Raw genomic sequence first — 27,687 nt, 5'->3', positions numbered from 1 at the left:
CGTACGTCGCGCGACAAATAACGCCGCCGACGCAACACAGGCACCGTTATATAAATGCAAATAGTTAACTGTGATTACGGAACTAGGGCGTAAATGACGATTTTATACTAACTGACAACTGTGTACACAAAATCGTCTAAGTATTCATTTCATATTATAAATTTTTATTCTCAATAAAATTATTGTTAATGAAAATGAATGAAATATGCTTTATTGTACACCATCATCAAAAGAAATATTACACAACAAAAATAGTAGTACAATTTGGTAGCCTTATCTCTTTGAAGCGATAAGGCTTCCAGACTCCCTCGGAGACTCGGAACGATTAATGTTTACCTTCAATAGAAATCGCGCTCCAGTGAAATATTATAGTCCCTACAAAATGAGTCCCTATAAAACTCATGTCAAAACTACGGTTCGTCTTTAAAATAAGGACTAAAATCATACTTTTGACATTTGACACAATGTTAAAACGGCGAGTAATATATTATCATTATAATTAATTGTTTTGTCATTAGTTTTTTTTTTTTAGATTAAACCTGTCGCAAAACCGTTACACGTTGTAACCCGTGTTCCTCGCGCACGTTTATAACCATTTTGAATAAATGCTTTTAGTTTAGAGTTTCTTGATTAAGATATTGGATGAGTATTAAATAGAGAAGCCTTTTTTTGTTTACACAGTAGTCAATGAGCACCAAATCGCTATACAGCTGGAGTGGAATGGAGTGGAGCGGTGCGGCGCTAGAGCAGCACGTCCATGCGGCTGCCGCGCCGCAGCAGACGCGCGCCGCCGTCGCCCAGCGGCGCGCCGCCCACCGCGTGAAACGACACCGTCACCATCTGCTGCCCGAAGTTCGCCTCGAACCTGCACCACACGTACAAGTTTTAGTGGTCTACAACCATTTTCGCATTATTGCCTTCCTAATGAAACCGGTTTTTGGCACATCAGTTAGACGGTTTCAAAGTTTATAACGGACATAGGTAGAAACATTTAGTGTTTTATGTAGAGGGTGTAATCAGTACGTTAGCAAAAACTTAGCGTATTTTTCAAACTCCCATTGTATAGCGTGTAAAACTCGTGTCAATGCCCCCCTTACAACGCGGCAGTGACTTCGAGTGACCTATTAACGGAACGTTCGTCGACCTCTAGCGTCAGTCAGATGTTTTATTTGTAATATATTGTGAACCTTTAAATTTTTTTTATATTTTTAAAGCGGCTCCCGAGACAAGCACTGGGGTAAATGATATGTTGTGTGTACACTCACTCGGTGGAGATGTTGACATGTGGCGGCGCGCCCACGGCGTTCTGCACGACGAGGAACAACTTGGTGGCCAGCTCGAGCACGTGGCACGTGCGCAGCAGCAGGTCGCCGCGCCGCCGCCACGCGCCCTCGCCGCCGAACAGGCAGCCCGGCGCGTCCAGCGGCTCCCGCGACGAGCACTGCGACAGCTCCTCTGTCGAGCTCTCTACCCCGCCACACTGGAATAATACCACTGGGTTCAAGAACGTCGCTAACGTAACGAACACATCCGTTATGTTACATACAAACTATGCAGTGCACATTTTTAACTGCTCCAATGGTCCCGGTGCCACAAGAAACCAAAAACTATCGAAGAGTGTGTGGCGGCTCGATCAGATTAAAGGAGTCTGAGAACTTCCTTAGCATCAGTCATCTAGCTTTTCCAAATTGTACGACTTTAAAAACTTTGCTAGCATGATTGTACTCCGTGCAGCGACATCTAGTTTGTAAAGTGGAAGTTTTTTGGTAACTAAGTTTAGCATTATTGTTTGTTGAACGCTACACCACGAGTTCATTTATTTGTTTTGTTCACAGTGGTAATCTTTCGATTTTGTTTTCGGCGCGTTTTCAACTTTATTTCCTTGACATTCCATCTACACGCACGTAACGTTTGGCGTCATCATTCCTCATACGCATGGCTAAGGTTTGGAATACTCCTCTGTGATCGGTGTTTCCTACCAGTTACAAATCCGAGAATATTTAAAAAAAAAAGAATGAATAGGCATTTTCTAGGTAAACGCGTTCCATCTTAGTGTGGCCACTTCCCATCAGGTGTGATTGTGGCCAAGCGCTTACCTATAGTGCATTTAAAAAAATGGTAGTGGTGGTGGTAGTTACCGCTCGCACGTGCACGACCAGCAAGTCGTCGGCGTAGGGCGACAGCGACAGGCGGTAGACGGTGTGCGCGGGCACGCGGCGCTTCAGCCGCAGCGAGCGCGCCTCCAGCAGCAGCAACGCGCTCGTCGACACCACGGCCAAGCAGCGCGACACGCGCCCGCTCGACCGTGCCACCTTTAACGAGAATCGGCGTTCAGTATATATCATTTAGCCGTTGTAATTTCTATAAAAAAGGTGCAAAGATTCTCTCTTAAGTACTTTTGATTCGAGGATAATTTTGCTGCTTCACACTAAAACTTAGTATAAAACCTAGCCTTTTACCACAGCATCCGCTTTAACTAGAGGTCTATACTAAATATGTTGTGCAGGGAAACAATAAAATAAATAATGCACCGACTTTGCATAGAAAAAAATGAGTTGTGCTTAGTCATTATACCAATCCTTAATTATTTCATGTTTATTTTAAACAGTGTTAGTTATTATTTAAAGAGTCGGATGTTAAACAAGTACTAGCGGTCAATAGAAATTGGCAGGTTTAGATTGGTTCATCCACCCGTCACACTTTTTATCGGATGAGATAAATTCGTTGAATTTGTGCACTTCTTAAGGTTTTCATATTTACTGGATGACAAAAGTTTTAGGTTTGTCTCGTCAATTATATAAATTTAGTGACCTTGCCCACGACGTCAGCAAAGACCACGTATCGGTCCGCCGCCTGCGCGCCCAGGCCGCGCCGCCACGCCGCCGACGCGCGCAGCCGCACGTAGTCGCCCACGAACGGGTGTCCTACGCTGCGCGCGTACGTCACCTTGCGATCCTGTATTTGAAACATTCAGTTCAGACTTCAGCTATTTTAAATCAAGCAATTTATATACAATTTCATTTAATTCTTATGCTCATTCGAATAATATTTTTTTTACAAGTACTTTTGAATCGTCAAATGCATCTACCACTGGTTCATAATGCATGTCCTTCCGAGAAGAACCAGCAAGAAACTCGGCATTAGATTACAGAATTTGATAGCGGATACCCTACCTTAAACAAGACACTGGCAGTGACTTTCTCCCGCATCCGATTCCTGGCAGTCTGATCGAACGCCCGCCGATACACCGCGCAGCGCCACTTGTGGTGCAGCCTCCGCAGCAGCGCGTCCGTGCGCGCCAGCAGCCGCGGCCGCGGGCACGGCGGCCACGCCACGCACGCGGGCGACCGGTGTCTAGCAGGCAGACGTGCCCACAGACCCAGCAGGTATGACCTCTTCGCGTACGTTGTCCACGCTCGCCATATCACGCACGCTGCTCTTTCTCGTGCACTTTTTTCGCTTTTCTCTGCGCTCCCGCACGCTTCTGGCTCCGTGTGTAGATTTCGCTATTATATAGGTAATAAAATAATATTTATTATATATTTTTATTATCATACTTAAATCTATGTTCACGAGGTCTTCATAGCGGTGATGGCAGTTTCCTCAGTGTATTTGCCCTTGTCTACACCAAGAGCTGCCAACCTTCCCATCGCTCTGAGGTCCAAGATGGCTTTACGGCCCTTGTTCATCTTTAACTTGACGATAACATACTTTGAGGGATGGATGCCACATATTAACTATGATTATGTAGAAAGACATCCGGGCGGTGATTTTAATACCGAAACAATTTAATACTAAGTTTTTGTTTTTGTGTCTTATCGTGCAATAGACGATGAATGAATGAATGAATGAATATACTTTTATTGTACACCACAAAATTAGTACAGAAAACACATACAAAGCTCAACAAAATATAGGTACAATTTGGCGGCCTTATCGCTACCTAGCGATCTCTTCCAGGCAACCAAAACGGTCCAAAGGATATAGCTATAGATATTAGACGATGTGTTGATGTAGTCGATGTCTACATGAGTAGATTTGTTGGAAGGCAGATTGGCGCTGAGAGCCAACTTCTTCAGCAGAAAGAACTCCATGTGTCCCAGCTTTATATATTATATCCAGTATATACTTTCCCTTTAATCGACTTTATAACATAATTATATTACCTAATCAATATGAAGGCTATGTACTTACATGTGATAACCGTTTCACAGTTCTCCTCTCTATTGCCGCATGCTTTTTCTAAAGAAAACAAAATAGAATATAAGTATTGTTATGCCCGCGACAAATCTTTATCATTAAATTAATGACTTAAATAAGTAATTCGTATTCCTCAGCAATGAGAAATACGAACAGTGCTCGAGAGAGGGAGTAGTTCAATTTTGTTTAGTAATCTAAGGTTGAAATCTATAGAGCGCATTATGACTTTGCTTAGACTTAAGTTTCAGTTAAAACGAGACAGATTTATGCCAGCGGTATAACGCTGTCTCGTTTTAACAGTGTCTTATATCTGAGCAAAGTCAAAGTGCGCTCTATAGACCTCAGCCTAAATGATCAAAAAAAAGACGTCTGTTCTAACTTTTGTCAATAGCTGCTTTGAGCTTTATCATATTTTAACGAATACTGTCAAGAATTAATCGCAGTTTGAATGATTGGTGTAATTTGGTCTTTTATCCAGGTCAGATATACATACCCGGTACCGTCTCCAGGCGGCGACTATTTTGGCGGCGGCCGCGAGTCTCTTGCGCGCGCGATATCGTCTCCACGCTCGCTGCGCTCCTCTCACTAATTTTTCTACTCGTGTCGCACGTAATGCTTCTAATTCCCACACCTAAAAAGAAAAAAAAGAACATTGTGATACGAGGGTGATTGTTATACGCCATCATTCTTCCTACGCATGCTAAGGTTTGGAATACTCTTCCGCGATCTGTGTTTCCTACCAATTACAATCCGGGTATCTTTAAAACAAGAGTGAATAGGCATCTTCTAGGCAAACGCGTCCCATCTTAGGCCACATCATCACTTTCCATCAGGTATTATTGTGGTCACGCGCTTGCCTATAATGAACAAAAATAAGGTTATTAAAAATGACCTGACGTTTATAAGTCTGAGCGGCAAGTTCCGGGTGGGGGTGTACACTCACCGTCCTAGGGCTACGGATGAACACTTTGGTGCGGCCGTACGCGAACTCCGCGCTGGGGATGGGTAGACTGCGCAGCAAGGCTCGCGCGGCGCGCACGGCGTCGTCGCGCGCGTCCAGCACGGGCGAGGCGGGCGCGCCCGGGGGCGGCGCGGGTGTGGCACGCGCTCTCAGCACCCCGTAGCGGGACAGCACTGCGCGTGCGCACATCGATTCGCACCACCCCGCGCGACGTAGCAACGCCATGTCCATTATCCTATACGTACACGTTTTATTTAAGACTAGATGATATATAAAAACTAATAAGTAATCAAATGTTGCAACAATTTGGCAAGAATCTATTGTAAAAAAATACGACTATATATTTGTGCTTCTGAACAAATGTGTATACAAATACGTATGCACTTACCCCTGCGTGCGTATCTGATGCCTCAACAAGGTGGAGTCGAATCGGTGCGGTCTTAGAGCGGCGTCGGCGCGCAAACACCTCACGAGCCGCGGCGAATTGGGCAGCCTGCGCACCAACGCACCGACCAACGCCCGCTGGCGGCACGCCAACGCGCACGGCCGACGCGGCGACCCACTGCTGCTACCCATACTACACGTTACAATCGAAGCGAAACTTCTTGGGCTTTAGTAAGTCATGTTTTTTTAAATTCAGCCCTTGACTGCAATCTCACCTGGTGGTAAGTGATGGTGCAGTCTAAGATGGAAGCGGGCTAACCTGGAACCTTGTACTCTGTCTCGTGCACTCGTGTGGGAATTGGGATGTTGCCTTTCACAGACTGTAATCGTGGTTCAATGGATTACCTGCCAATGAAAGCCCCCGCCCCAGGCGCGAACAACGCAGCGAGCAGCGGTTCCCGCGCCGCGGCCAACACTGCGGCACAGCGGCGACACACCGCGTCACGGTTCTTGGCGACGATACCGCGCGCGCTGTACACCACCGGCCCACCGAAATGCACTACCCTGCCGATACATTCAGCAAGTTCAATACCAGAATGGAGAAGTTTAATATCATATTTTATGCAACAAAATCAAAATTGAGATCAAACCAAATAAATCAGTGAAAAAAATTTGAAATCCGTCAATAAATTACTGAGAAAATTATTTAAGTTTTTTAACGCACAACCTCGTCGGCTGTTAAGATAGTGTAAAGCGCCGCGTAAAACTAAATTATTCCTGCAAACGCAACTTTCAAGTTCCATAACCTTTTCATTTGATGAGATATTTTAATTATTCTTTCATATTTTTACTATGTTTTCGCAACATTAGTAATTATTTATTTATTGTGAAGATCCTGAAAGAAATTAAATGAGATTGAAACAAGCTATCAAAAACTACGACTCACTGAAAACGATCGGGCGGCAGCACCAACAGTCGTGGATGTCGTCGCCGCTGCAGCCTTTGCAGGAATATCGCATCGCTCACGCCGCGTGACGAGCATTCACGCAACATGCCGAGAACACTCTCCGGGCCCTGGAAGATATAACTAGTGTTGACACTTCGATCCGATAAGTTTTGGAAGAATTCACACTACCAGAACCGCTACTAATACTTTTATTCACGCGGACTACATTTCGTCGCTAAATTTAACCCTGTGGCTGATATCGACCACATCGCAGCCACTAACACTTTTTATAACTCGGCAGCATGCCCCATAGTGTCCTTGTCATCAACACTCACCGCATCGAGCAAGTCGGCGTACAGCTCATGGTCGGCGTATGGTAAAGGCGCCCACGCGAGCGCCTCGCGCGCGTATTCCTCTTGCTCCCGGCGCATAGTGGCCGCGGTCACGGCTGCCTGCACCCTCTCTGCCGCGTAGTTGATGAGCAGCCTTTCGAGCCCGTTGTGAGCCAATGATTCCAAACCGTACACGTCTAGTATACTTAGCGAACGACGCGCTCCGACCAGTGCCGGCTATGAAAAGAAATACCACAACATCACGATTGATTTTTAGATACTTTTTTTTAATGAACACTTATATTAATTATCTGATATGAAAACTCGCTACCATAACGTGACCGTCTGCGGTATGCTTCAAAAAACCACCAAAGTTTCAATCTCGAAAACAGTTGTAAGAATATTTGAAAGGTTGGTCCAGGAGTAGCCAAATCATTTATTTGAATTTTATTCTAATTCTAATGTATTATCATTAGATAACTAACTAACTAAATAGGTAAAAAATGATTGTTTAGTTTTGGTCATATAGTTGTTTAATGGGTATAGTGTTTCACAGGAGACAGTTATGGTTTGAGTGTTTTATATAAATATTGTACTGTGCGTTTCTATAAAATAACTAAATTGAACTAAATTAAAACTCTCAAGTCGATAATTATGCTATAATATGTACCTTAAGAGCATCATTAACCGCGTTAACAAGCCATGTAAACAATCTGGAATACAGTGCGCAAAGTAACCGATCTCTGAGTGCGCGCGCCCACTCCGCGCCCGCGCCTCCATTGTTCTCCGACCCAGCCTCCGAACTGCACTCCTCTTCCACCGAACACGACTCTTCTGTGCAGAAATAATGGTTAATCTCACCCTCAATTATAGTAGCTCCAGTGTTTGGAAGATCTCGAAAAATTGACTCCCGGGCTATTCAATAGTTTTACATAATTCATACATTTCGCAAAGACCACCTACATTTCACACAGTTCTTAAACTTAACAATTTATTAAATGGCAATTTCATCGTGTACATTTTTTATAATAAGCTCGCAAAAAGACATGCTGAAAATGCCTTTCAACAGGTTCAAAGTACTAATCAATTATTGTAAAGTCAATGTAAAAAAAAATTACAAGAAGGCTTGGAAATGAGTTGCTGTAACAGCTTTTATATTTCTACAAAAATAAAGTGATATTGAAATAAGAAGTTTGTTGAGGGCTTCTCAGACCAAGGCGTTTGGAGCCCTCCTAGCTTTAGTTTTAATTTCGATAATTTATCACCATTACATCAATTTATTTGACAAATTACAAATACTTATCCCAGTTTTCATCTAGTGTTTGGGTCTACAAAGAATTGACAATCATAAAGTGATACCATTTTAAGAGGAAAACCATCTCGAATGACTTAGACGATTTCACCTTCAAACTAGCAATTTTGACATGTCATGACCCTCTATTGACAATTAATCAAGCAGACATTTCAATCTGCGAAATTTACGCGGACTTTTAGTATTTTGACGTAGGAGGGTAAAAGATCCAGTACATGAACGAATAAGGATTACCCTGACTTTCACCTAAAATTAAGATATATGAGAATTGTTCTATATATAATTTTTATTTTTTGTGTATCTGTACACAGTATATCAAAAAATCAAATAAAATGCGTGGTATTAATTATTATAAATTATTTTATTTAACAAAAGGATAAATTGCCAGTAAATGAACTGGAAATTTCAGTGAATGAACGAACTCTATCTAGTGCATAAACTCTCGATTCCTATTAATAAATTCTTAAGTATATTTTCGGCTTGGAATTTAAAAAAAAATGTCAGATTTTCAGTTTTTGACTTATTGTATATTTTTTTCTACATTTTGCGCGATAAATCAAAAACTCTTTTACATAATAATAATAAATAAAACCTGTTTTAGAATGTATAATAGAGCCCTTTCATATGATATTATCCCCTTTGGTATAGTTATCTTAGTTTGAAAGTCACCTAAATTTTCTGGAAAACAGTCCAAATGACTACAGAGAAAATGAAACTTAACGCCCTTGTTGCATCCAAGTCGCTGGAAGTGCAACATCAGCTACTGAATGTGTTAAGAGTAGTGAGAATAATATACCGTAACACAAGTGTCTGATGTTATCAGATTTGTTCCTTTGAGCCGAGAAGCCACATGTTCTGATGCTTTTTAGACAATCTAAGATCTCTCATTAAGTGATCCAAATAATTTTGATTGAATGGTCTAAGTTGAGATGTAAAAAAGTCACTACATCGTCACTACCTTCTGAAAGTTCTTGAAATGGTAGATTAGAGGTACTGGGTTGGGGCTGAGGTACAGATTTATCACCAGAAGTCAGAATCGTTCAAATTGCAGACTGCAAGTTACAATAGAGCCGCTTGGAACAATTTTTTTGCTGTTTCTTCTGGTAATATTCACAACGCAGAAATAATAATCATCATGGTGTTTAGATGGTTCGCGCCAAATAATAAAATTTTTTTTTAGTAAAAGTAGTTAACTATTCTTATTTGCTCATAAACGCAACGAGGAAATACAGCTTCCACATATAAAAATTGGAGTCCAGGCCTTGCTGTTAGCTGCTAATGGGTTCTCAAAGTAGCCCGAGTATGCTTGTTTTACTGGGCACAAAAGGAAAGAATGAAAGGAGCTTACCCAGTACATCTTAAAAGATCCGTTATAGATACATGCATCCTGCCATGCCTTACCTATGCCAGCCAAACATGGGTCCAGACAAAGAATATAAAAAGAAATAGTAACTTGCTAAAGGGCGATGGCAAGTTGCATAAATTAAGCAAAAAATATTCAAAGTGAGAATTGAAGACAAAAGAAAAAAGACAAAGCCTACAGACACCTTGAGACATGCCCTAAAACTGCAATGCAAATGGTCATATTGTATCGATTTTTACAGATGAAAGAAGGACAGGTAGGTAGACCGAAGACGCGTTGGTCTAATGCTATTGTGCAAATCGCGAGAGAAAATTAGCTTGATAGTACCAAAGACAGAGAGAAATGGGGATACCCAAGAGGGATCCATATCCAAGAAAGAAGAATACCAGAATAAATATAAAAAAAATTCAAAAGAAAAATAAAACCGATTTCAAAATCACAAACACTAAAAAGTAAAAAATAATTTAAGTTATTGTGGTTTTTGAAGTCGGTTTTATTTTTCTTTTGAAAATTTTTTATTTCAAAATTTTTAGTGGCACCACTGTACTATAATAATATGCCATGCCCAGCTAAAACCCTACTGTTTACTAAGCAATTACACTGATCGCGAGCAATTTGCTCTTATCCATTGAGGAGTTCTGTTCTCCATCTCAGAAGATATTCATCAAAACTTCATCAAATTTATATGGGACCACCTGCAAAGTATACCTAGCTTTTCAAAAAAAATAATTTCCAAATCGGTCCAGGCGTCTTTGAGCAATCGGTGAACATACATTAAAAAAAAATTGAATTTGCTCTTATCCATTGAGGAGTTCTGTTCTCCATCTTCAAAGATATTCATCAGATCTTTACCAAATTTATATGGGACCACTTGCAAAGTATACCCTATCAAACAAAAAAAAAATCCAAATCAGTCCAGGCGTCTTTGAGTAATCGGGGAACATACATAAAAAAAAAGATACCAACGAATTCAGAACCTCTTCCTTTTTTTAAAGTCGGTTAAAAATATACTAAGATTTACTAACATGGTGTTATACCACAGAGTAGCAAACAGAGGCAAAGCTTCTAAGAAGCGAGCAAATTTTATAACTATTTTGGTAGGGTTGGCACTGGAGGATACAATTTAATTAACAATAGTTATTTGTTCAACAAGATGGTAAAGTTTGTTTTTGTTGTGATTGCCTAGTTTAAATATCGATCAATAGATCTAAATATCGATTTTGAACGAAATCAGTCAATTTAGAAAGAATTATAAATGGTGCCAACTTTTTTAAATTTTGGTTACAGTTTCCTATTTTGTGATCCCAGGGAGCTCTAAATATCGATTTTGAACGAAATCGGTCAATTAACAAAGAATCTCAAAATGGCGTCGACTTTTTTAAATTTTGGTAACAGTTTCTTATTTTGTGATCCCCAGGGAGCTCTAAATATCGATTTTGAACGAAATCGGTCAATTAACAAAGCATTTCAAAATGGCGTCGACTTTTTTAAATTTTGGTAACAGTTTCTTATTTCGTGATCCCAGGGAGCTCTAAATATCGATTTTGAACGAAATCGGTCAATTAACAAAGAATTTCAAAATGGCGTCGACTTTTTTAAATTTTGGTAACAGTTTCTTATTTTGTGATCCCAGGGAGCTCTAAATATCGATTTTGAACGAAATCGGTCAATTAACAAAGAATTTCAAAATGGCGTCGACTTTTTAAATTTTGGTAACAGTTTCTTATTTTGTGATCCCAGGGAGCTCTAAATATCGATTTTGAACGAAATCGGTCAATTAACAAAGAATTTCAAAATGGCGTCGACTTTTTTAAATTTTGGTAACAGTTTCTTATTTTGTGATTGCAGGGAGCTCTAAATATCGATTTTGAACGAAATCGGTCAATTAACAAAGAATTTCAAAATGGCGTCGACTTTTTTAAATTTTGGTAACAGTTTCTTATTTCGTGATCCCAGGGAGCTCTAATCGATTTTGAACGAAATCGGTCAATTAACAAAGAATTTCAAAATGGCGTCGACTTTTTTAAATTTTGGTAACAGTTTCTTATTTCGTGATCCCAGGGAGCTCTAAATATCGATTTTGAACGAAATCGGTCAATTAACAAAGAATTTCAAAATGGCGTCGATTTTTTTAAATTTTGGTAACAATTTCCTGTTTTGTGATCCTAGGGATCCTCAGATATTGATTTTGAACAAAATCTATGACAGTTCAAGAAAATAGATTTTAAACACTATTTAAATTATTATCATTAACATTAAATTAAATGAAAACACGACGCGCGACGTGTACTGCAGCCCCTGAACTTGAGCACAGGCCGAGCCGGTATAAACCGATTTCTCTCCGTACGCGACGTAGCGCCTGTGCTCACGCACACACGCGCCTCAAGCTTGTAGTAGTGTACCTATCGTAGCGCGCTTGTATGAAGCTTTGACTCTGTTCGCTACTCATGTGGTTATACAACGCAATACCACACTCACAAACACTCGTACAAACATACAACACACTCACACACACACATGGACGCACGCACACGCACTTTTGAACGGTTTGAACGGAACACGGTTTTGAAATTGAAATTGAAAAAAGTGTAAGAATTTGTAAGAAAATATTTAAAAAAGGTATATCAGCTGGTTTTTTATTCCAGCTCTTAATACATGTAAAAACGTCCAATCTGTTCATTTACTCGAGCCTTTACCCTAGTACCTAATTATATCGACCGCCCCATATCAAAACAAAGTAAATGTCATTTTTCCGAAAATCGTTTTATGTCATAAGCCTAACTTTCATAGTATGTCCCGTTGTATTGTAAGGACACCCACATTAAAGTAAAATTAAAAGCTAGTAAGTCGCTTTGACCATTTTAAAACATAGTAAGTCTTTGAACTGGCTAGGTTTTTATAGATTAATGCGCCTTACTAAGTTTTTAAAAGGAATTAGATTAAATAAAATAAATATCACCCATCATCTAAATACCATGTCAAAACAGTAAATACTTAATAATGCATTAAAACTTAAAAGTAAGATAGGAAAAGTCAATGACCTCTACATGTCAACTGTTAAAATATGGTTTGCAAGGGAAATACTTTGCATACTTACATAATGTTTTTAGGGTTCCATATCTCAAAAGGAAACACGGGACCCTTATAGGATCACTTTGTTGTCTGTCTTTCTGTCCGTCTGTCCGTCTGTCGTGTCTGTCAAGAAAACCGATAGGGTATTTCCCGTTAACCTAGAATTATGGGCAGGTAGATAGAATAAATCCGAGAACAAATTTCGTGATTCTAGATCAACGGGAAGTACTGTATAGGTTTTCTTGACGGACGGACGGACAAATGGACAGACAGCAAAGTGGTCCTTTAAGAGCTCCGTTTTTCATTTTGAGGTACAGAACCCTAAAAAAGAAAATGATGCACATGTAATGAATAAATGTGTTGGCCAGTCTTCACACTAAAATATTTAAACCCCTTTAATTTAAAAACTGTCATAGCCTAGTGGTTAGAACGTCCGCCTCCTAATCGAAGGTCGGGGGTTCGATCCCGGAATCACGCACTACTAACTTTTCAGTTATGTGCGTTTTAAGCAATTTAATATCACTTGCTTTAACGGCGAAGGAAAACATCGTGAGGAAACCTGCATACCTGCAAGTTTTCCATGTTCTCAAAGGTGTGTGAAGTATGCCATTCCGCATTGGACCAGAAAGAACTACGGCCTAAACTTCTTTTGAATTTAAACCACTTACTAGGTTTTGATCTGAGAAAGAAATTTGACATTAATTGACAAAATTGAGAGACCTAAGCTTGTATAAGAACACAGAAGTGTCATAATTCGTGTTCACTTTGCCTAACGTCTCTCAGAGAGCAGAGAGAGATTTAAACTGTTTCTTATAATCACTGGCCATATTTCAAATGCGAAAGTGTGCTTGTTGGTTTAATATTCAATCACGCTGCAACGGAGCAACCAGTCGACGTGGTTTTTTGCATGGATACATTTAAAGACCTTGAGAGTGACATCTCTCTCCGCATCGTATTCTTTATTGCTGAGGGTTGTGACCTCTTTCCATTATTCCTACATCTAATGGTAGGTTTTCTTGGGATAATAATGCAGTGGGTTCAAAGAGCCTACGGAACTCGACTAGAAAAACGAGATTTTGACACTTAGGTTTAACGGTTATGAATTAGTTATTAATATCAGTGATAAAATTGATTAGGGCTGTCAGGTAAAATGACATTTATCTCGGAAAATCAAAGAGTGTCCACGAGATTTTTTTCCAAGTTTGCGCTACTAACTACATATATTATGAAGAGGAAAGGTTTGTTTGTTTGTTATCGATAAACTCTGAAACTACTGAACTACTTGCACTAAAGACATAATCATCAACATCAACCGACAGACGTCCACAGTGAACATAGGTCTTTAATAGGGTCTTCCACATGCTACGGGTTTGCGCCGCCTGAATCTTTGCGCTTGCGCTTGACGACAATCATGCTTTAAAGAAAGCAATGATGAGGTCCAAGTTGGAGCACGCTTACCTAGAAGATGCCTATTCACTCTTGGCTTGCAGGTATCTAAGGTATATATGGCAGGAAACACGGCCGCCGAAATGGCGTTCCAACCTTTAGGCTCTCCCCATTGCCCGCAGCATGAATCTGAGCTTTCTTGTGAGACCCATGGTTATATTATGTACATATAATATCTCATTAGAAAGCTCTAACACACAATCCAGCTAAGTAAGTCCAATTTCGAAAAAAGCTAGCTAGCCGACAAATCTAACTCAGGCAGCCTTCGGGAACCTTCGAGATGTCTCTGTCCAAAATTCCTCAATGCTTGAAGAACAGTCTTTGAATAGTGCATATTGTCAGTGATGAAATATGGATCCGAAATATAGGTCTTTTTTTTTGTACACAGGAAATGCCTGACGCATACCCCTCCGTCATGTGGGGCTTGCACCAAACTTGCACTACTACGAAATCCATTTCGGAACACGGCACCCGGAACGAGGCGCGCTATCTCCTAACATAGGTATAATACCTATTTAGAACACTTACTATCTGTCATCATAATCTATGACAACCTCCGAGTATTTACCTGGTAAAACCGTAACTTTAGAATAAAATTTAGTATATAAGCAGGCTTCATTTAGAAATGAAAAAATCCCTATTTTATTTTTCAACGATTATAAACACAACTTTCATTCAAAAATAATAAGCTTAAATTCATTTTAAATAATATTTTGCGACGAAATGACGCGCACAGTCCTTCCGCCATGACAGTCCAGTGGACACTGAATTCCATAGAGCGCCTGCAAGAAAATAAATAGCACAGGAAGTTTTTTGGTTAGTTTTAGATTATTTAAGAAACGAAAAACATTTAGTATAAAACTAACAGTTAAAATTGATTGCTAAACCTAAACATATCATTTTCTGGAGGTTGGCTTCAAAGTATCAAGATGTTAAAGAAAACTTTTACAGAACAAGTTGCGAACAGCAATGTTTTCAACTTGGTTTTTTTTTTTATTGGGATAATGTATACTAAATAAAAAGAGGCCCTTATAATCTTCACAAACTGAAGTTTTTAATTGCATGTATTTAATAGCTGTTAATGCTTTAGAAAAATAAACAATTTACTTCAAAGTACAGCATTTTTGCGATTTGTCACATAGCAATTACCTTAAAGACTTTGACACAGTACCTACATGTAGTCATCTACATGTCATGTCATGTGTGACATGTAGTCGTGATTTGAATATGGTCAAAAGGTAGTCCGTTGTTTGCGGCGCGCAACTTTCGGAAGAGCTCCTCTGAGTTACAGAAAAGGAAAGAGACGGATAGCTCACCGGGTGGCACGTCGTCGTGTGGCGGCGCCGCGCCCAACGCTAGCACCAGCGCGTCCGCCTCCACACCCACGAGCGCGCACGCCTCGCGGAGCTCTGTGGAACACGGTGCATGCTCGTTGTAACGTATTACAAGGTGCTATTGATATTATTTTTATGATGTGGACTAAAGATTTTAAAATTCCGCAGCAATTCTTAGTTTTATCAAAATAAAAAGTATCCATCTACAGGTAGTGTTTAAAGTTTTATTCCTTGAATGGAAATTTTTCGGTAGGCACAGTTGTAACTCACTGACTTATCAATGCCCAGCCCAGACAACCCTTGGACCTAGAAAGCTAAAATTTTGCACAGAGGTTCACTTTATAATGAAGTCATTAGTCAAGGAATAACGCCAGATTTTTCGAAACTCCAGCGCTCCCAACGCGGCCTGGACTAAACTTATTGAAGTATATCTCACCGTACTCATGCTGCAACCTCGTGCCGATAGAGCCGTCGATGTTATGCTGCGGCTCGAACTGCACGTTGCCCAGCTTCAGCAGGAACGCCAACACTCGCAGCACGGCGCCGCACTGCGCCGCGCTGAACCCCAGCGCTCCCATCGCGGCCTGGACCAAATTTATTGGATCAGATCTTAAGCACCCCCCCTACGGCAGGTGTGTGAGTAGCGTGCTTTATCGGATTAACAGGTCTAAAGGCATGAGCATGGCCCTGAATGTGTACAACTTATATTTGGGGTCCTTATATCGATGCGCAAAACAGCAACCACGATTGACGAATCACATGATTCTCTGCCTCCCGCATTGGTCACCGCTTGTTTTCGTACAGTCTGCCGTGTGCACACTGCTTTATAGAGTGAGCCTATACATGCAATGTATCCAATTAATTCATTTACTATACCTTAGTAAACGCGAAGTGGTCTCGATCAGCTTGTGGCGCTCGAGGCCCGGGCGGCGGCTGCGGGGGCGCGCGGCGCGGGGAGGCGCTGCCGCCCGCCGCCACAGAGCTACCCGCGCACGCCGCGCACCCCGCGCACGACGCCCCGCCCGCGCCCGCGCCTGCGCCCGCGCACCCGCCCTCCGCGCACGTCGCCCCGCCGCGCAGCACGCGGTATTGCTCCCATGAACGCTGCAGCTTTAACCGCTCTGTGGACAATTTACCTTCAATCAGCCACAGTCAAACCAGCAACAAGCACTGACTTTTATGACATCGCTACATATATTTGAGAGTAATAGCCACCCCGATTAGCACGCACGAAAACATCATATTACGTATACAATGAGCGCAGTCATAAAGCGCAAACAACACAAACGAAAAGTCGTGAAACTTGGCTCGCTGTTTGTTTATTAAATATTTTTATTTTTCCCATGCATGAGCTCCTTATGGTAATAAAAAAAACTAACTAAGTAAATGTGCGTCTGCGCCGGCCAGCAACTGATACAGCACATGAAAGTTTCTCTCACCCTCCGCTACACAACACACGCGCTCCTGAAATATGAAATTACATCATTGGGACACAATACCACTTACAATGGGTTATCTTTTTACAGCCCATACGTTTAATTATATGATACATTTTCACAGCCCATACGATTTCACAATATACGATTTTGATGGATATAAGAGAGATAGCCAGAGAAGGACATAGACTATTCTTTATGCCAGAAAATCATAGTTTCCACGGAATTTTGAAAAGCCTAAATCAACGCAGCCCGTATCCACACAAACGAAGTTGCTGGCATCAGTTAGCAAATCTATTGGAAACTTTTAGGTTAGGGACAAATATAGCCACCTTCAAGTTTTTTGCTGTGATATGACATATTATATGTCGAAGAAAAATCCAAAATTTGGATGAGTTTGTTCTTCTCATAGCTTTAGTTTTAAGTTTATCAATTATAATCGATGATGATAATAATGATCACCACGTCAAATTATTAGTTTACAAAAATTGACAATCAAAAAGTGTATAGTGATCCCCATTTTGATTAAAAAAGGCTTTGACTTTGGACCTTAATTCAATAAAAATTTCAATACACAGATTTAAATTAATAAGTTATTTACCTTCTCCAATAGATCTGCATGCAAAAAATACGAAACAAAATGGTTACGATTGTTATTCAGGATATTAATTCCTATAGTCAAAAGATTGACATTGGCGTTTTGCACCCATTCATATTTTTTTTTGGAAAAATACGATTTAAAGAGGCTGTCATACAAAGTGTATATAATGTATGCTCGTGCACTCATTGAATTCGTATTTATAAAGACGGCCACTTCATATCTTATTTTTAACCCCCGACCCAAAAAGAGGGGTGTTATAAGTTTGACGTGTGTATCTGTGTATCTGTGTATCTGTCTGTGGCATCGTAGCGCCTAAACGAATGAACCGATTTTGATTTAGTTTTTTTTGTTTGAAAGGTGGCTTGATCAAGAGTGTTCTTAGCTATAATCCAAAAAAATTGGTTCAGCCGTTTAAGAGTTATCAGCTCTTTTCTAGTTTTCTTGTAGAAAAGAAGGTTACATAACCGTTAGGTTCATAATATTATGTCAATTGACAAATGTCAAGCTGTCAAGATGGACGTTGCCTTGATACATAATTATTTATTTGAAAATGATGTTTTGGAAAACTCTGATACTTTGGATCGTAGGCGCGGAATAGTCCAAGAAAATCAGTTTAGCCGTTTGAAAGTTATCAGGTCTTTTCGGTCTTTTCTAGTTACTGTAACTTCACTTGTCGGGGGTGTTATAAATTTTTAATTTAGACTTGTTATACAAATAAATACGAATGGGTGCACAATGACCTAACAGTACAGTAGAAAAGTACTTACAGTGAGTGATATGACCTCCCACAGGCTCTCCTTTAAAATCAAACTCAATGTCTAGCAGTTTCCCCTGAAAAATAAAGATATAATAGATAATGTCCTCAAAGGCTTATGAAGTCTGTCAATTCGCACTTAGCCAGCGTTGTGGTCTATCACACTAATATTATAAAGGAGAAAGTTTGTATGTGTGTGTGTGTGTTTGTTACTCCTTCACGCAAAAACTACTGGACGGATTGGACTGAAATTTAGAATGGAGATAGATTATACTTTGGATTAGCACATAGGCTACTTTTTATCCAGGAAAATTAAAGAGTTCCCACGGGAATTTTAAAAAACCTACATCCACGCGAACGAAGTCGCGGGTATCAGCTAGTGGCTAAATATGGATGATGATGATCATAATAAAAAATTGTGTTTGTTTTTAGTGTAACTAGTCAACCATTTCAATTTATCTATATAAAAGGAAAAGCTGACTGACTGATCTATCAACGCACAGCTCAGACTACTTGACGGATCGGGCTGGGCATGCAGATAGCTATTATGAGGTGGACATCTACTAAGAAAGGATTTTTGAAAATTCAACCCCTAAGAGGGTAAAATAGGGGGTTGAAATTTGTGTAGTCCACGCGGACGAAGTTGCGGGCATAAGCGAAGTTGCGAGCATAAGCATCTTCATAAAATCGGGAGGCAATGCACGCTAAGTACGACTGCAATGCGTGCATAAAGGTAGCTTACTAAATATGCAAATGACTAAGATCGGAGGACTTAATGTAATGTCGATGTATTCTAATTTATTCAAGGAATCCAGAACATTCCCGTTTTTGATCTCCAATCGAAACTCTAGTAAATCTGTAAAATTAGGATTTACAAGTGTCTGAATTCGAAATGTACTAGTACTATTGACAAAATTACTGAGTTGAAAAATTAATTTCAATGAAGAATGAAAGTATAGTTTTTTTCGTAAGACTGTTTGGGATATAACCTGGGGAGATTCCCGCTCAGTTGTTTAGGCATAGATATTGAGAGGATATGATATTACATACAGAGGGTTCGACGAAGTCCTCTTAGACAGAGCAATCGCGGTAAGTGCGGGACGAAAGTGCGACCCAAATTGGCCTACGTAGTTAGGGCCCTATGTTAAAAAGTCGGCGTAGTCATCATTTACCACGAGATCAAAGGTGTTGCGTCAGGCTACTGTATCTGTGATTTTCTCATATAAAAATCATGTTGCCAGTCACCCAATTCTTGAAAATTGGGCAACATTTTTAACTTCGAAGATGGGTTTGGGGTCATTAGGACTTAGAACGAAAAGCCCCTAACTAGGAGGTGAGCAAAGTGCAGCAGGGCTCCCAAAAAGCCTTAAATTTTGACATTCTTGTTTTTTCACTTAGAACTCTTTACTTACTTTAGAATAAAACTATTGGTCCTGAGTAAAAATATAGGACCTTTTTGAAAGCTGACAAGGCAAATCCAAAATTGACCTTCAATCAATAGATAGTCCTGTAGAACATAGTCACAGATACTTACGAATCTGCTCGCGTTATGATTCCTCGCGGTGGCGGCGTTGCCAAAGGCCTCGAGTAGAGTCCCAGCGGCCGCCAGGGCTCCGCCCCCACCACCACCCGCTACCACGGCACATTGCAGGCACACCCGTGCCGCTTCCGTCTTACCCGCACCACTCTCACCTGCAAGAAAAATATCTTTAAAATACAAGGTATTTCAGCAGATAGATGTAATAGATTTGGCAGTGAATCTGTATAATGTAAAATCTTAGAATTGTGGAATGAATCCAATATTAATATTGTAAATGCGAAAGTGGGTCTGCCTGATCAAAAAAACAAACCACAGGATTTTTAATCACCTAAATCCACGCGGGCAAATTCGCGGGCATTTATTTAGTGCCAATAAAAACCTTATGTAGAGGCATGCAGCCTCTTTTAAGACCGGCAGCTGCGAAGAAAGCAACACACTTTGCAGCTGTCACTTAGAGAACACAATTTGAATTCGGAACGATTCAAAATATCTTGCTGGCCTGGACGAACCCCGGGTAGCGCATTCAACGAATTCACTTCAGATCATCAAGACTGAAATACCTCGGTCTAGCACCAAGCTCCGGCCCTCGTTTTCCTACCACAGTTTTAATTATAACCAAGGCATATATTGTAAATAATAATTGTTTATGTAATACAACGTAATAATTGTAGCGGCATTTCATTTATCAGTCATCATACGCTGCATGGCTGCTACACTTACCTGTTATGACTATACATTGATTTTCGTTTCTATCACGAACCCAGCGGTAGGCAGTGGCGGTTATGGCATATCTGTAAACGATAATAAATAAATGTGGGCCTTCTGCAATTCAAATACATAGCATCATTTGTGCATAGTATGCAGTCCTGAGGACATAATACTTCGAATCCCAGGCATACGAAAAGTACTACCAGTTTCAAGATTCGCCACCTGCACAGAACACCTGCACATGTACCTGCACAGAAATCTTATTTTGAATGGCGGGAGAATACCTCAGCCTTTTTTGACTGGAACTGCTGGCAAGTGATGATGCAGCCTAAGAAAGAGTGCGCGGACGCAGGAATATGTTAGAACATGCGCGGTCATTGGCTACTCACAGATGCGGCGGCAGGAGGTAGGGCGGGCGAGCGAGGTAGGTGCGTACCAGCTCCGCGGAGTAGAGCGGCAGCGCGCGGCACGGGTTCACCGACACCAGCGCGTTGCCCACGTATGTCTGCACAAATAAAACCCATTCAAATCATCATGTGTCATGATGAATTTAACTATTTTAACATGTATTCATCTATACAGTAATCATTAATATTATCACCTGTCTTCGTTTTTGCTAGCATTCTGGTTACAAATATGAAGACTGACTAAAAAGAGCTAATTTATGATATTTTTAAAGGATATAAGTAAACATGGTTTGTGACATATTTATGTACCCTCGCAAACTGCGCGACTTACAACCATGCTCACCTGGTCAACTTGGTCCCTAATGTACTGGAGATCAAGCGCGAGACAGTAGCATTCATGCAGGTGGAAGGCTGGAAGGTTACATGTGGTACTCACATAGATGATGTCCCGTTTGTAGCGCACATGCAGGTTGTGCAGGAAGGAGTCCTCGGTGAGGGGCGCCAGCAGCACAGCGTCGGCGAGGCCGGCGGGCGCGGGCTCGGGCTCCGCCATGGCCCCGCGCCGCTCCTCACCTGCCGCGCCCTCCGCGCCGACCCGCTGCCATGCCTGTCGCTTAATGCACTGTGTCACAGTTAATGACAGTTATGAAACTTGTAACAAAAGGTCAACAGTATACTAGTAGGTGTCAAATGTTACCTACATTTGACTCTCGGTAGGCATGACATGACTAGGCATCTTTGAGTTCACGTCACCCATTGTCTAATATTTGATCAATGTTGATTTCAGGGCCTCTAGTTCATTCTGATTCCATACCACAACAGATTTGCTTACCCCAATAACTAATTCCATAATTAAAAATAGCTTTTGCCTGAGCTTCAATACAATAGCGTTAACAGTCAAGTCAAATTATTATCAATCTACCTTGGAATGAGAGGGCAATAAGCTGAATTTTGGTATATATAGCTTTTATGCTAAAGTGACTGGACTGGATACTACATGTCATATTCTATTGCAACTAATTTTTACTAAACTTTTCACTATATGTCATCATGTCTAACTATATTATTACATTGCATGTGCCTTTTAAATTGCTTCAGTTATCTTAACTTTTAAGTCCCTAATACATTTTAAGCACATCAAATTAATTAAAATTATATTAAATAGTATAAAATAGTAGTATAGATTTGATAGTATTAAATACTTTTAAAATTGGTATTTAATTAATTATATAATTAATAAAACATCTGTTCCAGACTTATATATATACCAGCAGTTTAAATGATGATCTCTTGAAGTTAGAAAATAAAATCATAATATAAAAAACTGTTTAAAAATTTTAGGTGTTTATTAAATTCCCTGTTATAAAACAAACATACCTTAGCAGACTGACGTTCTCAAGTTAATTTAAATAGGGCTTTAATAGTCAGTAATTTATAATGTTGCTTTTTCGATAATTCATTATTTGATTAAATATTAAGTAATTTTTATATTTGGGCGTTATAATAATTCTTGGCAAGAAACCAATATTAAAATTCCTAAAAATAATAAGTATAGTATTAATGTATACAAAAATTATATAAAATAAAAAATATTACAAACACCGATACAAAATAGATTTTAATTAGCTCAATAGGACTTCTTATTTTTACAATTTATAAAGCTAATTACCCTTTCAACGATTTTATTTAATCATTATGTATTTAGAATACTCACGTTTGCATAAATTTTAGGGACTTAATTCTACTTTCTTAGCATTTCATAAATAAATTTTAACAATGTGCAAAAATTTAGTTCACTTGTGATTTGACAGTTACCACAGACTAACAACCACATGCTGATCACAGACCACGAATAACACGGCACAACAGCTGTAACCACAGATTATGTTGTATGAAATGAAAAACTAACATGAGTAGCTTGAATAGTCCAGATAGTTCTGGACTATTCAAGCTACTAAAAGTATATCAAATCATCAATGCAGGCAGGCAGGCAGTTCCGAACCGAAGTGGCCAGGCCGTTAAGCCAGTTAATACGTCATGAGGTCTTAAAGGAGTGATATCCAGGGCCGTAAAATAAATTAAAAAAAAATAATACGTTATACGTCATGGCGCGACATTTTAAATTCTTATTTGCGAAACATTGTGAAAATGAAGGTAAAAAAAAACCATGTAAAAACGTAATGATTATATTATCTTTGGATGAAGAAGCTAAACACGTGCTAAAGATACAATATATTCATGAAAGGCAATAAATACATAGAGATATAATTATAGAATAAATAACAGTTTGTGGAAAATAGCATGTTTTAGGTTTTAGGGTTTTAGGTAGAATATTTATTTATCTTTAGTCTACGTATTCTAATATTCTAAGTATTTTATTTGACATGGAGACATTAAATAATAACAATATGAAACGCAAAAAAAGGAAAACACGAAGATGTCTTGATGAATTAAGAAAAAAAACACAACAAACAAACGGTGTCTGTACGATAAACAAAAATGCTGATGCTAAGATGCGTAAAAGTAAATCAAACTATATTAAAAACAATTGTATAACAAGTAACAGACTCACTTTAATTAAAAAGGCTGTCAGATCGGAAACTGTAACAAGATTACAACTCTCCGAATCAGAAGGTAAAAAATTGAAATCAAATAAAGACGGAACAACGATCATTCCTAACTTTGGAACAAACACCGTTTCACCTATAGAACTTAACAATAAACTTGTGTTAGAAACACAAAATCAAGATATTACAGAAGATAACAGTGAAATAAAAATTTCTTCACCAATTTTAACTAATGAAAAACGAAACAATGAAATGGAGACTCCTAAAAGTGTTATATTATTTAGTCCCGAAAGTCAAAACAGAGAAGCTTTCACCACTAATTTGGACAGTCCACTTGAAACATCTTCAATATCCAGTTCATCTTCCACTATAAATATTAGTTATGAACCAAATTTTGCGGGTGACATCATGGACCAGATAGAGATTTACTTGCAAGAGAATGTTCCCAATCTTCCAAATCCTACTGACTTAATAAAAAAAGAAATAGCAAAACTTAAAAAAATTCGCTCGGAGTCTGAATATCAAACCGAGAAAAATTTAAATGGTACATTATCCAATTCACAGATCATGAGTCAAAATGTCTCTAGTAGTGGTCCATATTCATCACCTGAAGTTGCAATAATTCATAATCCGAAAGATTATCTTGGATATAGAGGGACCTCATTTTCAGAGTCAAATAACAGTGAACATAGCCAGAGCCCTATGGAAAGTACAAGTAGCTCGTCCATCTCAATACATATTCCTTCCACTTCCCCACTTATTTCTGCTGTTTATGATACCCCAGAGTATTCATACTATCCCCACAGATTGAACAATTAGACCATTTTGTTCTTGTTAAGAGCCATGATATTTCCAAGCATAGTTCCAATGTTTGTACTAGATTAGAAAATATGATGCAACAGTGCTAAAAAACTTATTATTTTTGTGTCTGACTTCACTACAATTGTGGGAATCATCTTAAGTTAAAGTTTATAAATAAAACTAATTTAAGTTGTTTGAACTATTCTATATTCATATAATAAGTTAACAGAAAATATATTTTAAAATTTAAGTTACAGATTATATTATTTAAACTAATTGAATATTTTCTAACTCTGTAATCAAGTCTGTATGCTTAAAGGAATCAGGGGTTTTAGTGAATGTTTCTAGTAATTTAGATTTATTTTTGTCTTTGCCATTGTAGAACATTTGAAACTGATTCGCCAGGCACTGGGCTTCTTTGCCAGTCAATGCATTCTGAAAACAAATAGATACAAATTACATTAATTATTAATCAGTAACATTAATTAACTATTAATTAAGAATGCTGCCAATGGTACGGGAAGAGTATCCAACCTCTTTTCTGCACCAAGATGCCGGTAGCCCTAATGGATGTCTACTACTTTAGTGTTTTTTAAATCTGAATGATTTTCTAAAATAATAAAAATTGTCAGTCTCCAGGATGCAATATCTCTATACCTTTCACCAAAATTGGTTAAATGAAGACTATGAAAAGTTAACTTTTGATCCTGGCAAAGATTTCCTACGGGATTTTGAAAGCAAGGTAGCAAGACCTGTCATTATAGTTATTAGATTTTGTACAACAGAATTAGGCACAGTATACTATGCGACAGATCAGGATGACAATCAGGGTATGAGGTGGGCTCATGTCATCTGTGCTATCCGCCACCAGATTAGCACCGGGGCTGTGCGGGGTATCCCCATCCCCGATTGCTATCTTGACCTGTTGCATACTATAGGTTCCGGTTTACGTTACGGTAGGTTTTTTTGTATTTTCCGAAAATACAAAAAATAAGTCAATTCTATTTTAGGTACTTTCAAATAAAGTTTACTGCTTACCTTGTCATAGTCTCCACGCATTAACACTATCCCCTTATCACTCAGTTCTGTATAATGCACCATGGTTAAGCATTCTGGAGCATTCTCTTGATGAACCTGTTTAAAATAAATTAGCTTGTTTAAAACATTATTATTGTAAGTACCAAAGTTTAAGTTACAAAAGAAATTTGTTTTATGTTCCTATTTGTTTTGTATAAAATAAAGATATTATGTTAAAGGAGCTTTCTTTACTTTAACATAGATTTTGCAATTCTGAGTTCTGTGATTGTTTTTTGGGCTTACACTTTTTACCTCAACCGTAACCAAATCAAATAATGAATATTTTATTGCCACCATCACAGACATGCAAGTCAAAATTAGCAATTTCATAGGAGAGCGAAAAAAATTGCTGTTTTCAGAGGATCAAGTTGTTATGGATACTGTGCATTTGTTTTTCTTTATTTCTTTAAGAATTTCTGTTGGACATTTTGTCTGACTGGCTGAAACAACCAAGGGGTTTCTCTGGCTTCGAAATGTTAAAACCGTCATGAGGTGTTAGAAATTTAGAACTTTAGTGATGATTTGTGGTCATTTAGTATGTACTGGGACATTTTGATGAGATTTATATATTTAACAAAGCAAAATATGTATACTACTTAATAAAAAGTTGTGATAAAAATGTACTATAAGTACCTGATATGCAAGAAGTGGTGTAAAATGCACAGTGTGTCTATAACACTGGCACATAATATATTCATAGCCCTCAGATCTTGGCAATGGGAACAAGAATGTAGGGTACTGCTTCATATTCTGGTGAATTTCACTGTAAAGATCTTTTGGTATTGTAGCAGATATAACCTCCTTGTTTTTATGGTATACCTCCCATATGATTTGTACCTGAAAACAGTCCCAATGACTCAATAGTAAAAACATGTGAATTCTCAGCAAATAGTGGCAGGTTTGCAACCTGGTGATCAGTGGCATGTATGTCATAGAGGTAAGACTGCTTACTTTAATTAAAATAGCTCATATTTTTCATAATAATCTGCCAGTAAAATGGTAACTATATCCGTGCCAGCAAATAGTCTTCCCTAAACTTAACCACAAGACTATGTGTCTTGTGGTTAAGTTCCTCACAATAGCATTTTTTATGCATCAGTGGGTTGCAACATATAGGGGAAAGAAGAATGCCCTTGAACTCTGCGCTAGTATGAACTGACCCTTTAGGATATTAGTAGGATAATATGTTGATGCATAATGAGTTTGTACCTCTGCCGCGTCTTTGTCCTTTACAAGTTCCACTTTGAATATGTCGCTTAACTTTTTGTCTTGTACTGTCAGATCTTCTGTGAGGGCCTCTTTAGGATTTAGTACTGATGAAAATTGTCTGCAAAATAATGAATAATAAACAATAACACTGACAGCTCACTAAAACATTGTCACTTGAAATACTTATTATTTAAATAAGTCTTTAGAGTTCAAGAGCAACCTCACTTAAACTTTGTGGTATAGTTCAGAGTACATATAATTATTGTCTTAAATGGGTGGACCCATAGTAGTTGAGCATTTTTATAGGTGAAATCAATATATAAAATTAAGTACATGATATAATATGCTTGACCAACCCTGGTAGGTAACTTTGATGGTAATGGACATTAGTACCTACATAATAATTCCATGGTAACCCATTGAACTGCCAGTTTTTGAAGCAGGCTCTTAGGTATCAAAAAGTGCTTAAACCCCGCTGCCCACACCAATATCTAGGTATGTAATCTGTGTTGCTACGCATATTTTACGTCCCACACATGAGCATACGAATTTGACTTCTAAAAATTATTATGAGCTTTGCCTATATGGAGTTTTATATCTTTGATCTTGGCTTATTCTGACAAATTTGGGTTACTATTATAGCATTAAATCCGCAAAACACTAACTTTGTATCAACAGATCCAAATTTCTTTTTTTTCTCAGTATTCTTAGTTTTCTCCCGTTCTTCAACTTTTCTAAGAAACTCTTCTGGGGATGTCTTTTGTAGGGCGGCGATTCGCTCGACATATTTTTCAAAGTAGGGATTCTTTTGTAGATTCTCCAGTGCTTTCTCTGATTTACTAGATGTAGTCATTATGGTTCGGAAAATAGAGGAATGTTTTATGGAGGCACTAATCAATCCCTTCAAACTAATTGCCATGCCCAACTAATAGATATATCAATAACTAGAAACGATAAATAACGTTTGCTGTAATAGAGAGAAAGATAAATAAATTAAATTATATTATTTACGTAACATTTTTAGGTTATGTTCACAGATGTTTACTGTTTAACTGTCAGTCCTGCCAGTTGTCGCTTGACAAGTTGTCACTTTCATTTTTTTTCTCTCTCTTGTCTGGCTGTACATGTTCCGTATTCAAATTGTGTTCTAAGACGGAGGTTAGACCATCCTTCATCCAAGGGTTAGACGCTCAATCTGGCGTCAGTTCAGTCCGTGACTGATGTCAGAATGACGGGA

The 27,687-nt window shown here is 38.9% G+C and overlaps 2 protein-coding genes across 2 annotated transcripts; both read right to left on the bottom strand.

Moving 5' to 3' along the window:
• Nucleotides 1-201: 201 nt before the first annotated feature.
• On the bottom strand, nt 202-22,615 carry LOC123869231 (unconventional myosin-Ia-like). The gene is made up of 24 exons (XM_045912055.1): nt 22,511-22,615; nt 21,233-21,418; nt 20,779-20,894; nt 20,402-20,472; nt 19,676-19,833; nt 18,155-18,218; nt 17,388-17,401; nt 16,730-16,814; nt 16,227-16,471; nt 15,787-15,934; nt 15,333-15,425; nt 7,494-7,657; nt 6,827-7,060; nt 6,492-6,619; nt 5,951-6,109; nt 5,550-5,726; nt 5,144-5,396; nt 4,694-4,831; nt 4,195-4,242; nt 3,174-3,506; nt 2,812-2,955; nt 2,139-2,312; nt 1,266-1,480; nt 202-865 (listed from the first exon to the last, which is right to left on the bottom strand). The coding sequence occupies exons 2-24, from the start codon at nt 21,347-21,349 to the stop codon at nt 742-744; spliced, it is 3,402 nt and encodes a 1,133-aa protein (XP_045768011.1). The 5' UTR covers nt 21,350-21,418; nt 22,511-22,615; the 3' UTR covers nt 202-741.
• Nucleotides 22,616-24,354: 1,739 nt separating this feature from the next.
• Nucleotides 24,355-27,525, bottom strand: LOC123869249 (ATP synthase mitochondrial F1 complex assembly factor 1). The gene is made up of 5 exons (XM_045912094.1): nt 27,116-27,525; nt 26,451-26,568; nt 25,875-26,078; nt 25,203-25,298; nt 24,355-24,599 (listed from the first exon to the last, which is right to left on the bottom strand). The coding sequence occupies exons 1-5, from the start codon at nt 27,367-27,369 to the stop codon at nt 24,432-24,434; spliced, it is 840 nt and encodes a 279-aa protein (XP_045768050.1). The 5' UTR covers nt 27,370-27,525; the 3' UTR covers nt 24,355-24,431.
• Between the last annotated feature and the right edge of the window lie 162 nt (nt 27,526-27,687).

This window comes from Maniola jurtina, chromosome 10 (assembly GCF_905333055.1).
Source record: "Maniola jurtina chromosome 10, ilManJurt1.1, whole genome shotgun sequence".
Lineage (NCBI taxonomy): Eukaryota > Metazoa > Arthropoda > Insecta > Lepidoptera > Nymphalidae > Maniola > Maniola jurtina.
The sequence above is the reverse complement of the archived record's forward strand: the minus strand, read 5'-3'. Positions and strand labels throughout refer to the sequence as shown.